General features: G+C 52.2%; 1 protein-coding gene across 2 annotated transcripts in view; it reads right to left on the minus strand.

Moving 5' to 3' along the window:
* cplx1 (complexin 1) overlaps nucleotides 1–16,007 on the minus strand; it is a 382,061-nt gene that overhangs the window by 131,401 nt on the left and 234,653 nt on the right. For both annotated transcript variants that reach the window (XM_087979842.1, XM_087979841.1), the window contains exon 3: nucleotides 4,694–4,869. In XM_087979842.1, the coding sequence (XP_087835968.1) occupies nucleotides 4,694–4,869 (176 nt within the window). The remainder of the gene's footprint in view (nucleotides 1–4,693; nucleotides 4,870–16,007) is intronic.

Below are 16,007 nucleotides of genomic sequence, written 5' to 3' on the forward strand. Positions count from 1 at the left end.
TCTGCTGGCATGACAGTCCATCTGCTGGCGTGGCAATCTCTCTGCAAGCGTGGCAGTCTCTCTGCTAGCGTGGCAGTCTCTCTGCTGGCATGACAGTCCATCTGCTGGCATGACTGTCTCTCTGCTGGCATGACAGTCTCTCTGCAAGCGTGGCAGTCTCTCTGCTAGCATGACAGTCTCTCTGCTGGCATGACAGTCTCTCTGCTAGCATGACAGTCCATCTGCTGGCATGGCAGTCTCTCTGCTGGCATGACAGTCCATCTGCTGGCATGACTGTCTCTCTGCTGGCATGACAGTCTCTCTGCAAGCGTGGCAGTCTCTCTGCTAGCATGACAGTCTCTCTGCTAGCATGACAGTCTCTCTGCTGGCATGACAGTCTCTCTGCTAGCGTGGCAGTCTCTCTGCTGGCATGACAGTCCATCTGCTGGCATGACAGTCTCTCTGCTAGCGTGGCAGTCTCTCTGCTAGCATGACAGTCTCTCTGCTGGCATGACAGTCTCTCTGCTGGCATGACAGTCTCTCTGCTGGCGTGGCAGTCTCTCTGCTAGCGTGGCAGTCTCTCTGCTAGCATGACAGTCTCTCTGCTGGCATGACAGTCCATCTGCTGGCGCGGCAGTCTCTCTGCTAGCGTGGCAGTCTCTCTGCTAGCGTGGCAATCTCTCTGCAAGCGTGGCAGTCTCTCTGCTGGCATGACAGTCCATCTGCTGGCATGACAGTCTCTCTGCTGGCATGACAGTCTCTCTGCTGGCATGACAGTCTCTCTGCTGGCATGACAGTCTCTCTGCTGGCATGACAGTCTCTCTGCTGGCGTGGCAGTCTCTCTGCTAGCATGACAGTCTCTCAGCTGGCATGACAGTCTCTCTGCTAGCCTGGCAGTCTCTCTGCTGGCATGACAGTCTCTCTGCTGGCGTGGCAGTCTCTCTGCTAGCATGACAGTCTCTCTGCTGGCATGACAGTCTCTCTGCTGGCATGACAGTCTCTCAGCTGGCATGACAGTCTCTCTGCTAGCCTGGCAGTCTCTCTGCTGGCATGACAGTCTCTCTGCTAGCGTGGCAGTCTCTCTGCTAGCGTGGCAGTCTCTCTGCTGGCATGACAGTCCATCTGCTGGCGTGGCAGTCTCTCTGCTAGCGTGGCAGTCTCTCTGCTAGCCTGGCAGTCTCTCTGCTAGCGTGGCAGTCTCTCTGCTAGCCTGGCAGTCTCTCTGCTGGCATGACAGTCTCTCTGCTGGCGTGGCAGTCTCTCTGCTAGCGTGGCAGTCTCTCTGCTAGCCTGGCAGTCTCTCTGCTAGCGTGGCAGTCTCTCTGCTAGCGTGGCAGTCTCTCTGCTGGCATGACAGACTCTCTGCTGGCATGACAGTCTCTCTGCTGGCGTGGCAGTCTCTCTGCTAGCATGACAGTCTCTCTGCTACCATGACAGTCTCTCTGCTGGCATGACAGACTCTCTGCTAGCCTGGCAGTCTCTCTGCTAGCGTGGCAGTCTCTCTGCTAGCGTGGCAGTCTCTCTGCTGGCATGACAGACTCTCTGCTGGCATGACAGTCTCTCTGCTGGCGTGGCAGTCTCTCTGCTAGCATGACAGTCTCTCTGCTACCATGACAGTCTCTCTGCTGGCATGACAGTCTCTCTGCTGGCATGACAGTCTCTCTGCTAGCGTGGCAGTCTCTCTGCTGGCATGACAGTCTCTCTGCTAGCGTGGCTGTCTCTCTGCTGGCGTGGCAGTCTCTCTGCTAGCATGACAGTCTCTCTGCTAGCGTGGCAGTGTCTCTGCTAGCGTGGCTGTCTCTCTGCTAGTATGACAGTCTCCTGTGGTGTGAGAGGGTCCTGCCTGGGCATGTTCCAGAGGCAGCAGGAGGACATTGGGCAGGAGGCAGCTTCAGCAGCAGTGATGGCATTGTGGCCCAGAGCGGGAAGAGGGAGCTAATCAAAGGAATCAAAGGCTGTTGTATGTCCTGTGATGGAAGTTTAGGGAGCTAGGTAGAAATACACCAACCAGCAGTTCTGAAATAGTTATCTCTGGATTATCTCAGTACTATATGCAAATGAGCACAGAAATCGGAAGGAAGATGATGCAGGAAGAAGGGCTTTAAATTCCTGTGAAACTTGGACTGACTCAGGGGGAGATGTCACAGACTAAAACAATTCAGGATTTAGAACTGTAATGCGGAGGAATTTCTTCACCCAGAAAGTGATATGTCTGTGGGGTTTTCTGCCAAAGAAAAATGATTGAGGCCAAAACATTGGACTAAGAAAAGGCTTATATAAAGATCAAAGGGTACGGAGAGAAAGCAGAAACAGAGTACTGACATGGATGATCGTACTGAGTGGAAGATCAGGCTCAAGGGTTGAATGGCCTTCTCCTGCTCCTAGTATCTGTGTTTCTATGGCACCTGTACACACCGCATAAATTACATCTCAACAGAACTGCACTGGAGTTCCTCAGAGAGGATTTTGCTTGAGCTGTTGGGGAGTAAGTCAGCAGGAATGTAAGAACTGGGAGAAAATCTTGGAAAGTAATCCCACAATGACAATATGCAGAGAGAGGCAGAAAATAGAGAATAGTAAGTTAAAAGGCAGAATCAAAGTAAGGGGAGAAGGTAATGAATTCTAAATCAGTTACATTGTATGTACAAATGTTAATACACACAGTATAATTAATAACATGGGGGTGTTACAAGCACAAGTTGCCTTGTAGGATTATAATGATGTGGCAATAATGGAGACCAGGTTTAAGGAAGAGCAGACCTGAGTATATTCCTGGTTACAAGGTGTCCATAAAAGATAGCAAAGGAAATAAAGTAGGAGGGCTTTTTGGTAAATGAGAAAGAAGATGTTTTAGAAGGTTCAAGGACAGAATTGATTTGGCTTTAACTAAAGTATTTGAAGTGTGTAATGATAGTCCTCACTGTGTGACAAACATGGTGTATATAGAGTCAATAGAAGTGAAGCTGGAGAAGCATAGCAAGTCAGACAGCATCAAAGGAGCAGGAACGTCAACGATGTTTATAGAAGTCCAGCAAATGGGAAGAATATAGAGGAATGTATTTTCAAGAAAATTACACAACCATCTAAACATCAAAGTGCAGTAGAAATATTCTGGTAGTAGTACAGAAGACTTGTGCTCCAGAACTTGCGCTCCCCTGGCCAAGCTGCTCCAGTACAGGTCCAATACTGGCATCTACCCGACAATGTGGAAAATTGCCCAGGAATGTCCTGTACACAAAAAGCAGGACAAATCCAATGTGTGGCATGGTGGCACAGTGGTTAGCACTGCTGCCTCACAGTGCCAGAGACCTGGGTTCAATTCCCGCCTCAGACAACTGTCTGTGTGGAGTTTGCACATTCTCCCCGCGTCTGAGCGGGTTTGCTCTGGTTTCCTCTCACAGTCAAAAAATGTGCAGGTTAGATGAATTGGCCATGCTAAATTGCCCATAGTGTTAGGTGAAGAGGTAAATGTAGGGGAATGGGTCTGGGTGGGTTGCTCTTCGGAGGGTCAGTGTGGATTTGTTGGGCCGAAGGGCCTGTTTCCACACTGTAAGTAATCTAATCAACTAATTACTACTGTCAATCATCAGTAAAGTGATGGAAGGTGTCATCAGCAGTATTATCAAGCAGCACCTGCTCAGTGATGCCCAGTTTGGGATCCCCCAGGGCCACGCAAATCCTGACCTCAAAGCAGCCTTGGGTCAAACATAAACAAAAGAGCTGATAGCCCATGACATCAAGGTCACATTTGATGGATGTGGCACCAAGAAACTAGGGGAAAATTCTCTGCTGGTTGGAGGCATACCTGTCACAAAGAAGGATTGTTGCGGTTGTATGAGGTCAGTAATCTCAGTTCCAGACTTTTCTGCACGAGTTCCTCAGGGTAGTGTTCTAAACCCAACCATCTTCAGCTGTTTCAATGACCTTCCATCATAAGGTCAGAAATGAGTACGTTCACCAATGATTGTGCAATGTTCAGCAACATTTGCAACTCCTCAGATACTGAAGCAATCCATGTTCAACTGCAACAAGACTTGGGCATTATCCAATGTTAGCCTGTCATGAGGCATCTGCAAGGCACAAGTCAGGAGTGTGATAGAATAATCACCAATTGCTTTGATATGTGCAGTTGCAACAACACTCAAGGACTTGACATCCAGGAGAAAGCAGCCACTTGATTGACACCACATCCACAAGCAAACACTTTTATATATTCAACAGCACCACAACAGTTGGTATATTGAGTAAATCAACAGCAAGGTGAAAGGACAGAAAGTTACATGCAAAGCAAAACAAAATGAATAAACTTGCAGAGTGTCAATTTCTCTGAATTGTTACATGTCACAGGCAATTGATGAATGAATTTTAAAAAATATCTCTATCTTGAGAGTCTGAGACTGTAAAGAAAGAGGAGTCTTGATTATCACACCTCCAGCTACCTAACCCATATCATGACACTACTAATGTATTTCTACAGACATTGTAACCAGATATGTTATGACAAACTTCTAGAGCAGACGGGACATGGTGGTACAAAGGTAGGTCCAATGCTGCTACACTAAAACAGCCATAATTTGAAAGGGTGCCTGAATATAAATTCAACAATTACCAGCAACCTACCACCTCTACATCACTAAATTAAATAATCAAACTGTTTCACGTGATTATGTGAGTGGTCATTGATATTTTTTCAACCAGGAAATCAATTTCTCACCTTGTCACGGATTCCTTGTCGCATTACTTCCCGTTCAGCCTCCATTTTTGCGTATTTTCCTGCACGTTCTTCCTCTGCTTGTCGAATAGCTTCTAATCTTTCTTCTTCCTTTTTCTCAGCATCTGGATCCTTCTCTTCATCACCACCCAACATTTTTCCCATGTCTTTGGTGGCTCCTAAATTTGTGGGATGATGTAATGAACAGAATTAGGAGATTATCCACCAGAAAACTTTATCCTCAAATACTTTACAAAGGATACAGTTACATCATGTGTATTAAGCATTTCCAGGACAAAGCACAGAATGGAAAAAATTGACAGCAAGGATTCCACAGCTTCCTTTTATGCTGTTCAATTCTAATGCAGTGTTATCCACAGTATTCTGTAGTAGAATCACACTGGATACTATTTCTGATATGGGCTGTTCTCTGGTCAGTAATGCTCAGGTTATGACAATCTATCCCATTAGTCTAATGGACCACCTGGTTTGAAACAGCATTGTCGAAGCTCAGTGCTGGGCAAAGCAACAGCTCTGTCTATTCAGAAACCATGGCCATGATTTTAATTTGTTGAAATCACATCCATTTGCACAGAATTAAGGTCAGGCCCATCTGGTCCCTCAAGAAATCCATAGGAAATTCCACAATTATTGACAGGACATATTGGTGCAGTCAAAAAGGCTTTACTCACCAATATCCCATTGCACCTTGTTTAATGTTAATGCAGTTATAAGGGCCTTGGTGAATCCATACCTGAGGTAATGCATGCAGTGTCAGTCTCTCAATCTGAGAATTACCAGGAGAATGTGCAATAGAACTTCACTGGGCTAATACTCGGGATGGCAGGACTGTCCTATGAAGAGAATTTGATTTGACTGGGTCCGTATACACTAGAGTTTAGAAGGATGGCAGGGAATCTGATTAAATGAATAAAATTCTAATAGGGCTGTACAGATTAAAAACAGGGAAGATGTTTTCCCTAGTTGGGGAGTCTAGAGCCAGAGGTTGTAAACTTAGCATACGGAGTAGACCATTTGGGACTGAGATGAGGAAACTTTTCTGGGTTGAAAGGGTAGTGAAACTGTGGATTCCTCTACAACAGAAGGCTGCAGAGACCACTGAGTATATTCAAAAAAGAGACAGACACCATTATAGATTTTAAAGGCCTCAAGGGGTATGGGGAGAAAGCGGGAATACACCATTGAGTTAGAGGATTGAATAGTAGGGTAGGTTTGAGGGGCTGAGTGGCCTTTTTTATAAACAAGTTGCTCATTAATCCCCTCTCTTAATCCACTCCTGGTGCACAATGGCTGCAGTGTGTACCATCTACAGGATGCAGTAGCTCACAACATTTCTTCAACAGTAACTTCTAAACATTGAGAACTACCACCCAGAAGAACAAGGGCAGCAGGTTCATGGGAATGCCTTTACCTCGGAGATTCCCTTCAATCACATGCCATCCTGACCTGGAACTATAATACAGCTTCCTTCATGGCTGGGTCACTGTGGGTGTATCTAACCATTTGGATTGCAGCAGTTTAGAAAGTGGGTCACCAGTTACTTTCCCATGGGGCAATTAGGAATGGGCAATAAATATTGGCTTCGCTTATGATGCTCACATTCCAACAATTAACAAAACTAATAAGAATATTCATGACTACTTTTTCTAGTTGAGCAGCTCGATTCTCAGATGTAGTGTTTATATGATAGAACATAACCTTTAACAGCTTAACAAAATGCAAAAGGCAACTCACATTACAGTGAGACTTTAGTGCAACATTGGGAATTTCTGAATACAGACAAAATGTGTAAGTTCAGAAAGGTCTGTTGTGATGGCAATACCTGCAGATACTCATTGATGGGCTGCAGATACTCATATTGGACAGAAATCTTGAGACTTTTTTTGATCTAACAGCGATAGAAATTGAAAGATTGTCTCGATTTTCTAAGATCAGGGCCCTGTGAACAAAGCACTTGGCAAAGAGCAGAGCAGGGAATTACTCCAATTGATTTATTTTGCTTGATGTATCCTGGAAGGTGTGAAAATAAGTTTCAGGTGTAATAAAACATAAAGTGTAAGGAGTGACACAGTGGCGCAGATATAGCTGGATGTATGCAGACAGTATACTGGCACCTTCAATTTCTGAGACACCAAGGTACAAGCAGACAATGATTTGGAAAAAGGAGTTATTGACAAATCCAACATTCCTATGATGGCAACACAAGGACAATATTGTTAGCAATTCAATGTTTTCTCTCCTTATGTAAAATATGCACCGATGACCAACATGAGACATAATTATCTTAATCAATCATTTAAACATGTTTCTGACTACTCTGGAATAAGTGGGTCCTGAATCCAGATGCAGGGACACTGCCACTGTGTCACAGGTGTTCCATCCTGAATAACAGTTAGCAATTTTCTCTTTCTTGGAATATGTGCCTTCAATAATGAGAAGCAATCGAGGATAAAGACACACCTGCATTCCTGATGAGACATTTACTGGTTTGGAGCCCAACGGAGGGAATGAACAAAGAGCAGTTGGAGTATTTCGTGTGGGTTAGATGGGCTTCAGATTGGTTTCTCAGGTCAGTGCAACAACGAGGGCTGAAGGGCCTGTACTGTGCTGGAATGGTCTATGTTCTAGGTACTGATTAAGTAATAGCGATTGACCCATGTGAGGCAGGCATCACATTCATTTAATCTAATCCAGGATGATACTGGTTAGTCTCATTTGTTAGCACACGGTTTCCTTGGTTTCTTTTGTGTTTGTTAGAAGCACTCCATGCTTCAGATTGAAACAACATCAAATCAGCAGAGATTTTGTTTACTGTGTAAGACATGTGATTCTCTCTGAAGAAAATGTCCAACCAACTGTCCAGCTGGGAAAAGCCTAATATTTGGAATTCCTCCATGTGTGAAAGGATGAATAATTAATTCAAACCATACTGATGACCAGCACAGAGCATTGAAAAAATTCCATCTTTGTCCAATTGGTAGCACTTAAACCATTACAGAATTATTTTGCAGGTATTTCTGTCAGATTGATCTCCATTTATCCTCAGACCCAGCCTGAACAATCATTAGCACAGTTCCACCACACTGACTGTTGAATTATTGTAAACTTCACTCAGTTCTCCCACAATAGATCATTCCATACATACCATCTTCAAGTCATCATCTCAGAGGGACCTATTTTCCTCTATTCTTGAAGACATAGAACATAGAACAATAAAGCACAGAACAGGCCCTTCGGCCCTCGATGTTGCGTCAACCTATGAACTATTCTCGGCTTGTCCCCCTACACTATCCCAAAATCATCCATGTGCAATCTGCCAACAGCTCCATGTTCTAGGTGCTGAGAGGTTCCGGGTGCTGAGTGATTAGGTTAGATTACTTACAGTGTGGAAACAGGCCCTTCGGCCCAACAAGTCCACACTGACCCGCTGAAGCGTAACCCACCCAGACCCATTCTCCTACATTTACCCCTTCACCTAACACTACGGGCAATTTATCATGGCCAATTCACCTGACCTGCACATTCTTGGATTGTGGGAGGAAACTGGAGCACCCAGAGGAAACCCACGCAGACACAGGGAGAATGTGCAAACTCCACACAGAGAGTCGCCTGAGGCGGGAATTGAACTGGCGCTGTGAGGCAGCAGTGCTAACCACTGTGCCGCCATACCGCTGAGAGGTTCTAAGTGCTGAGTGGGTCTGGGTGCTGGTAGGTTCGGGGTGCTGAGTGGTTCCGGGTGCTGAGTGGGTCCGGGTGCTGAGAGGATCTGGGTGCTGGGAGGTTCTGGGTGCTGAGTGGGTCTGGGTGCTGAGAGGGTCTGGGTGCTGGGAGGTTCTGGGTGTTGAGTGATTCTGGGTGCTGGGAGGTTCTGGGTGCTGAGAGGATCTGGGTGCTGGGAGGTTCTGGGTGCTAGGAAGTTCTGGGTGCTGAGAGGTTCTGGTTGCTAAGAGGGTCTGGGTGCTGAGTGGGTCTGGGCGCTGAAAGGGTCTGGGTGTTGAGAGGTTCAGGGTGCTGAGTGGGTCTGGGTGCTGAAAGGGTCTGGGTGTTGAGAGGTTCAGGGTGCTGGGATGTTCTGGGTGCTGAGAAGTTCTGGGTGTTGAGAGGTTCAGGGTGCTGGGAGGTTCTGGGTGCTGAGTGGTTCTGGATGCTGACTGGTTCTGGGCGCTGAGTGGTTGTGGGTGCTGAGTGGTTCTGGGCGCTGAGTGGGTCTGGGTGCTGAGTGGTTCTGGGTGCTGGTAGGTTCGGGGTGCTGAGTGGTTCTGGGTGCTGAGTGGGTCTGGGTGCTGAGTGGGTCTGGGTGCTGGGTTGTTCTGGGTGCTGAGTGGGTCTGGGTGCTGGGAGGGTCTGGGTGCTAAGTGGGTCTGGGTGCTGGGAGGTTCTGGGAGCTGAGAGGTTCTGAGTGCTGAGTGGTTCTGGGTGCTGAGTGGGTCTGGGTGCTGAGTGCGTCTGGGTGCTGAGAGGTTCTGGGTGCTGAGAGGTTCTGGGTGTTGAGTGGTTCTGGGTGTTGAATGGTTCTGGGTGCTGAGTGGTTTTGGGTGTTGAGTGGGTCTGGGTGCCGAAAGGGTCTGGGTGCTGAGAGGTTCAGGGTGCTGGGAGGTTCTGGGTGCTGAGTGGTTCTGGGTGCTGACTGCTTCTGGGCGCTGAGTGGTTGTGGGTGCTGAGTGGTTCTGGGCGCTGAGTGGGTCTGGGTGCTGAGTGGTTCTGGGTGCTGGTAGGTTCGTGGTGCTGAGTGGTTCTGGGTGCTGAGTGGGTCTGGGTGCTGAGTGGGTCTGGGTGCTGAGTTGTTCTGGGTGCTGAGTGGGTCTGGGTGCTGGGAGGGTCTGGGTGCTGGGAGGTTCTGGGAGCTGAGAGGTTCTGAGTGGTTCTGGGTGCTGAGTTGTTCTGGGTGCTGGGAGGTTCAGGGTGCTGAGTGGTTCTGGGTGCTGAGTGGGTCTGGGTGGTGGGAGGTTCTGGGAGTTGAGAGGTTCTGAGTGCTGAGTGGTTCTGGGTGGTGACTGGTTCTGGGTGCTGAGTTGTACTGGGTGCTGACTGGTTCTGGGTGCTGAGTTGTTCTGGGTGCTGGGAGGTTCAGGGTGCTGGGAGGTTCTGGGTGTTGAGTGGTTCTGGGTGCTGAGTTGTTCTGGGTGCTGAGTGGGTCTGGGTGCTGAGTGGGTCTGGGTGCAGGGAGGTTCTGGGTGCTGAGTGGTTCAGGGTGCAGGGAGGTTCGGGGTGTTGAGTGGCTCTGGGTGTTGAGTGGTTCTGGGTGCTGAGAGGTTCTGGGTTCTGAGTGGTTCTGGGTGCTGACTGGTTCTGGGTGCTGAGTTGTACTGGGTGCTGAGTGGTTCTGGGTGCTGAGTTGTTCTGGGTGCTGAGTGGGTCTGCGTGCTGAGTGGGTCTGGGTGCAGGGTGGTTCTGGGTGCTGAGTGGTTCTGGGTGCAGGGAGGTTCTGGGTGCTGAGTTGTTCAGGGTGCAGGGAGGTTCGGGGTGCTGAGTTGTTCTGGGTGCTGAGTGGGTCTGGGTGCTGAGTGGGTCTGGGTGCTGAGTTGTTCTGGGTGCTGAGTGGGTCTGGGTGCTGGGAGGGTCTGGGTGCTGGGAGGTTCTGGGAGCTGAGAGGTTCTGAGTGGTTCTGGGTGCTGAGTTGTTCTGGGTGCTGGGAGGTTCAGCGTGCTGAGTGGTTCTGGGTGCTGAGTGGGTCTGGGTGCTGAGTGCTTCTGGGAGTTGAGAGGTTCTGAGTGCTGAGTGGTTCTGGGTGCTGACTGGTTCTGGGTGCTGAGTTGTTCTGGGTGCTGAGTTGTTCTGGGTGCTGAGTTGTTCTGGGTGCTGAGTTGCTCTGGGTGCAGGGAGGTTCAGGGTGCTGAGTGGGTCTGGGGGCTGAGTGGGTCTGGGTGCAGGGTGGTTCAGGGTGCTGAGTGCTTCTGGGTGCAGGGAGGTTCTGGGTACTGAGTGGTTCAGAGTGCAGGGAGGTTCGGGGTGTTGAGTGGTTCTGGGTGCTGAGTGGGTCTGGGTGCTGAGAGGTTCTGGGTGCTGAGTGGTTCTGGGTGCTGAGAGGTCCTGGGTGCTGAGTGGTTCTGGGTGCTGAGTGGTTCTGGGTGCAGGGAGGCTCGGGGTGCTGAGTCGTTCTGGGTGCTGAGTGGGTCTGGGTGCGGAGTGGGTCTGGGTGCTGAGTTGTTCTGGGTGCTGAGTGGGTCTGGGTGCTGGGAGGGTCTGGGTGCTGGGAGGTTCTGGGAGCTGAGAGGTTCTGAGTGGTTCTGGGTGCTGGGAGGTTCAGGGTGCTGAGTGGTTCTGGGTGCTGAGTGGGTCTGGTTGCTGGGAGGTTCTGGGAGTTGAGAGGTTCTGAGTGCTGAGTGGTTCTGGGTGCTGACTGGTTCTGGGTGCTGACTGGTTCTGGGTGCTGAGTTGTTCTGGGTGCTGGGAGGTTCAGGGTGCTGTGAGGTTCTGGGTGCTGAGTGGTTCTGCGTGCTGAGTTGTTCTGGGTGCTGAGTGGGTCTGGGTGCTGAGTGGGTCTGGGTGCAGGGTGGTTCAGGGTGCTGAGTAGTTCTGGGTGCAGGGAGGTTCTGGGTACTGAGTGGTTCAGGGTGCAGGGAGGTTCGGGGTGTTGAGTGGTTCTGGGAGCTGAGTGTGTCTGGGTGCTGGGAGACTCCGGGTGTTGAGTGGTTCTGGGTGCTGAGTGGTTCTGGGTGCTGAGTGGTTTTGGGTGTTGAGTGGTTCTGGGTGCTGAGTGGGTCTGGGTGCTGAAAGGGTCTGGGTGCTGGGAGGTTCTGGGTGCTGGGAGGTTCGGGGTGCTGAGTGGTTCTGGGTGTTGAGTGGGTCTGGGTGCTGGGAGACTCCGGGTGTTGAGTGGTTCTGGGTGCTGAGTGGTTCTGGGTGCTGAGTGGTTTTGGGTGTTGAGTGGCTCTGGGTGCTGAGTGGTTCTGGGTGCTGACTGGTTCTGGGCGCTGAGTGGTTGTGGGTGCTGAGTGGTTCTGGGCGCTGAGTGGGTCTGGGTGCTGAGTGGTTCTGGGTGCTGGTAGGTTCAGGGTGCTGAGTGGTTCTGGGTGCTGAGTGGGTCTGGGTGCTGAGTGGGTCTGGGTGCTGAGTTGTTCTGGGTGCTGAGTGGGTCTGGGTGCTGGGAGGGTCTGGGTGCTGGGAGGTTCTGGGAGCTGAGAGGTTCTGAGTGGTTCTGGGTGCTGAGTTGTTCTGGGTGCTGGGAGGTTCGGGGTGCTGAGTGGTTCTGGGTGCTGAGTGGTTCTGGGTGCTGAGTGGGTCTGGGTGCTGAGTGGGTCTGGGTGCTGGGAGGTTCTGGGAGTTGAGAGGTTCTGAGTGCTGAGTGGTTCTGGGTGGTGACTGGTTCTGGGTGCTGAGTTGTACTGGGTGCTGACTGGTTCTGGGTGCTGAGTTGTACTGGGTGCTGACTGGTTCTGGGTGCTGAGTTGTTCTGGGTGCTGGGAGGTTCAGGGTGCTGAGTGGTTCTGGGTGCTGAGTGGGTCTGGGTGCTGGGAGGTTCTGGGAGTTGAGAGGTTCTGAGTGCTGAGTGGTTCTGGGTGGTGACTGGTTCTGGGTGCTGAGTTGTACTGGGTGCTGACTGGTTCTGGGTGCTGAGTTGTTCTGGGTGCTGGGAGGTTCAGGGTGCTGGGAGGTTCTGGGTGTTGAGTGGTTCTGGGTGCTGAGTTGTTCTGGGTGCTGAGTGGGTCTGGGTGCTGAGTGGGTCTGGGTGCAGGGAGGTTCTGGGTGCTGAGTGGTTCAGGGTGCAGGGAGGTTCGGGGTGTTGAGTGGTTCTGGGTGCTGAGAGGTTCTGGGTGTTGAGTGGCTCTGGGTGTTGAGTGGTTCTGGGTGCTGAGAGGTTCTGGGTTCTGAGTGGTTCTGGGTGCTGACTGGTTCTGGGTGCTGAGTTGTACTGGGTGCTGAGTGGTTCTGGGTGCTGAGTTGTTCTGGGTGCTGAGTGGGTCTGGGTGCTGAGTGGGTCTGGGTGCAGGGTGGTTCAGGGTGCTGAGTGCTTCTGGGTGCAGGGAGGTTCTGGGTACTGAGTGGTTCAGGGTGCAGGGAGGTTCGGGGTGTTGAGTGGTTCTGGGTGCTGAGTGGGTCTGGGTGCTGAGAGGTTCTGGGTGCTGAGTGGTTCTGGGTGCTGAGAGGTCCTGGGTGCTGAGTGGTTCTGGGTGCTGAGTGGTTCTGGGTGCAGGGAGGCTCGGGGTGCTGAGTCGTTCTGGGTGCTGAGTGGGTCTGGGTGCTGAGTTGTTCTGGGTGCTGAGTGGGTCTGGGTGCTGGGAGGTTCAGGGTGCTGGGAGGTTCTGGGAGCTGAGAGGTTCTGCGTGCTGAGTTGTTCTGGGTGCTGAGTGGGTCTGGGTGCTGAGTGGGTCTGGGTGCAGGGTGGTTCAGGGTGCTGAGTAGTTCTGGGTGCAGGGAGGTTCTGGGTACTGAGTGGTTCAGGGTGCAGGGAGGTTCGGGGTGTTGAGTGGTTCTGGGTGCTGAGTGTGTCTGGGTGCTGAGAGGTTCTGGGTGCTGAGTGGTTCTGGGTGCTAAGAGGTTCTGGGTGTTGAGTGGTTCTGGGTGTTGAGTGGGTCTGGGTGCTGGGAGACTCTGGGTGTTGAGTGGTTCTGGGTGCTGAGTGGTTCTGGGTGCTGAGTGGTTCTGGGAGCTGAGAGGTTCTGGGTGCTGGGAGGTTCAGGGTGCTGAGTTGTTCTGCGTGCTGGGAGGTTCTGGGTGCTGGGAGGTTCTGGGTGCTGAGTGGTTCTGGGAGCTGAGAGGTTCTGGGTGCTGGGAGGTTCAGGGTGCTGAGTTGTTCTGCGTGCTGGGAGGTTCTGGGTGCTGGGAGGTTCTGGGTGCTGAGTGGTTCTGGGTGCAGGGTGGTTCAGGGTGTTGAGTGGTTCTGGGTGCTGAGTGGGTCTGGGTGCTGAAAGGGTCTGGGTGCTGGGAGGTTCTGGGTGCTGGGAGGTTCGGGGTGCTGAGTGGTTCTGGGAGCTGAGAGGTTCTGGGTGCTGGGAGGTTCAGGGTGCTGAGTTGTTCTGCGTGCTGGGAGGTTCTGGGTGCTGGGAGGTTCTGGGTGCTGAGTGGTTCTGGGTGCAGGGTGGTTCAGGGTGTTGAGTGGTTCTGGGTGCTGACAGGTTCTGGGTGTTGAGTGGTTCTGGGTGCTGAGAGGTTCTGGGTGCAGGGAGGCTAGGGGTGCTGAGTCGTTCTGGGTGCTGAGTGGGTCTGAGTGCGGAGTGGGTCTGGGTGCTGAGTTGTTCTGGGTGCTGAGTGGGTCTGGGTGCTGGGAGGTTCTGGGAGCTGAGAGGTTCTGAGTGGTTCTGGGTGCTGGGAGGTTCAGGGTGCTGAGTGGTTCTGGGTGCTGAGTGGGTCTGGGTGCTGGGAGGTTCTGGGAGTTGAGAGGTTCTGAGTGCTGAGTGGTTCTGGGTGCTGACTGGTTCTGGGTGCTGACTGGTTCTGGGTGCTGAGTTGTTCTGGGTGCTGGGAGGTTCAGGGTGCTGTGAGGTTCTGGGTGCTGAGTGATTCTGCGTGCTGAGTTGTTCTGGGTGCTGAGTGGGTCTGGGTGCTGAGTGGGTCTGGGTGCAGGGTGGTTCAGGGTGCTGAGTAGTTCTGGGTGCAGGGAGGTTCTGGGTACTGAGTGGTTCAGGGTGCAGGGAGGTTCGGGGTGTTGAGTGGTTCTGGGTGCTGAGTGTGTCTGGGTGCTGAGAGGTTCTGGGTGCTGAGTGGTTCTGGGTGCTGAGAGGTTCTGGGTGTTGAGTGGTTCTGGGTGTTGAGTGGGTCTGGGTGCTGGGAGGTTCCGGGTGTTGAGTGGTTCTGGGTGCTGAGTGTGTCTGGGTGCTGAGAGGTTCTGGGTGCTGAGTGGTTCTGGGTGCTGAGTGGTTTTGGGTGTTGAGTGGTTCTGGGTGTTGAGTGGGTCTGGGTGCTGAGTGGTTCTGGGTGCTGAGTGGTTTTGGGTGTTGAGTGGTTCTGGGTGCTGAGTGGGTCTGGGTGCTGTTGGTTCTGGGTGGTGAGTGGATCTGGGTGCTGAGAGGGTCTGGGTGCTGAGTGGGTCTGGGTGCTGAGTGGTTCTGGGAGCTGAGAGGTTCTGGGTGCTGGGAGGTTCAGGGTGCTGAGTTGTTCTGCGTGCTGGGAGGTTCTGGGTGCTGGGAGGTTCTGGGTGCTGAGTGGTTCTGGGTGCAGGGTGGTTCAGGGTGTTGAGTGGTTCTGGGTGCTGACAGGTTCTGGGTGTTGAGTGGTTCTGGGTGCTGAGAGGTTCTGGGTGCTGAGAGGTTCAGGGTGTTGAGTGGTTCTGGGTGCTGAGTGGATCTGGGTGCTGAGAGGTTCTGGGTGTTGAATGGTTCTGGGTGCTGGGAGGTTCTGGGTGCTGAGAGGGTCTGTGTGCTGGGAGGTTCCGGGTGCTGAGTGATTCTGGGTGCTGAAAGGGTCTGGGTGCTGAGAAGTTCAGGGAGTTGAGTGGTTCCGGGTGCTGAGTGGTTCAGGGTGCTGAGAGATTCTGGGAGCCGAGTGGTTCTGGGTGTTGAGTGGTTCTGGGTGCTGAGTGGTTCTGGGTGCTGAGAGGTTCCGGGTGCTGAGTGGTTCTGGGTGCTCAGAGATTCTGGGTGCTGAGAGGTTCTGTGTGTTGAGTGGTTCTGGGTGCTGAGTGGGTCTGGGTGCTGAGAGGTTCTGGGTGCTGAGAGGTTCTTGGTGTTGAGTGGTTCTGGGTGTTGAATGGTTCTGGGTGCTGAGTGTGTCTGGGTGCTTGGAGGTTCCGGGTGTTGAGTGGTTCTGGGTGCTGAGTGGTTCTGGGTGTTGAGTGGGTCTGGGTGCTGAGTTGGTCTGGGTGCTGAGTGGGTCTGGGTGCTGAGTGGGTCTGGGTGCAGGGAGGTTCTGGGTGCTGAGTGGTTCAGGGTGCAGGGAGGTTCTGGGTGTTGAGTGGCTCTGGGTGTTGAGTGGTTCTGGGTGCTGAGAGGTTCTGGGCGCTGAGTGGTTGTGGGTGCTGAGTGGTTCTGGGCGCTGAGTGGGTCTGGGTGCTGAGTGGTTCTGGGTGCTGGTAGGTTCGGGGTGCTGAGTGGTTCTGGGTGCTGAGTGGGTCTGGGTGCTGAGTGGGTCTGGGTGCTGAGTTGTTCTGGGTACTGAGTGGGTCTGGGTGCTGGGAGGGTCTGGGTGCTGGGAGGTTCTGGGAGCTGAGAGGTTCTGAGTGGGTCTGGGTGCTGAGTTGTTCTGGGTGCTGAGTGGTTCTGGGTGTTGAGTGGGTCTGGGTGCTGAGTTGGTCTGGGTGCTGAGTGGGTCTGGGTGCTGGGAGGTTCTGGGAGTTGAGAGGTTCTGAGTGCTGAGTGGTTCTGGGTGGTGACTGGTTCTGGGTGCTGAGTTGTACTGGGTGCTGACTGGTTCTGGGTGC

This window comes from Chiloscyllium plagiosum, unplaced genomic scaffold (genome assembly GCF_037043375.1).
Source record: "Chiloscyllium plagiosum isolate Xiang-an unplaced genomic scaffold, Cpla_swu_hap1 HiC_scaffold_36, whole genome shotgun sequence".
In the NCBI taxonomy this organism is placed as follows: domain Eukaryota; kingdom Metazoa; phylum Chordata; class Chondrichthyes; order Orectolobiformes; family Hemiscylliidae; genus Chiloscyllium; species Chiloscyllium plagiosum.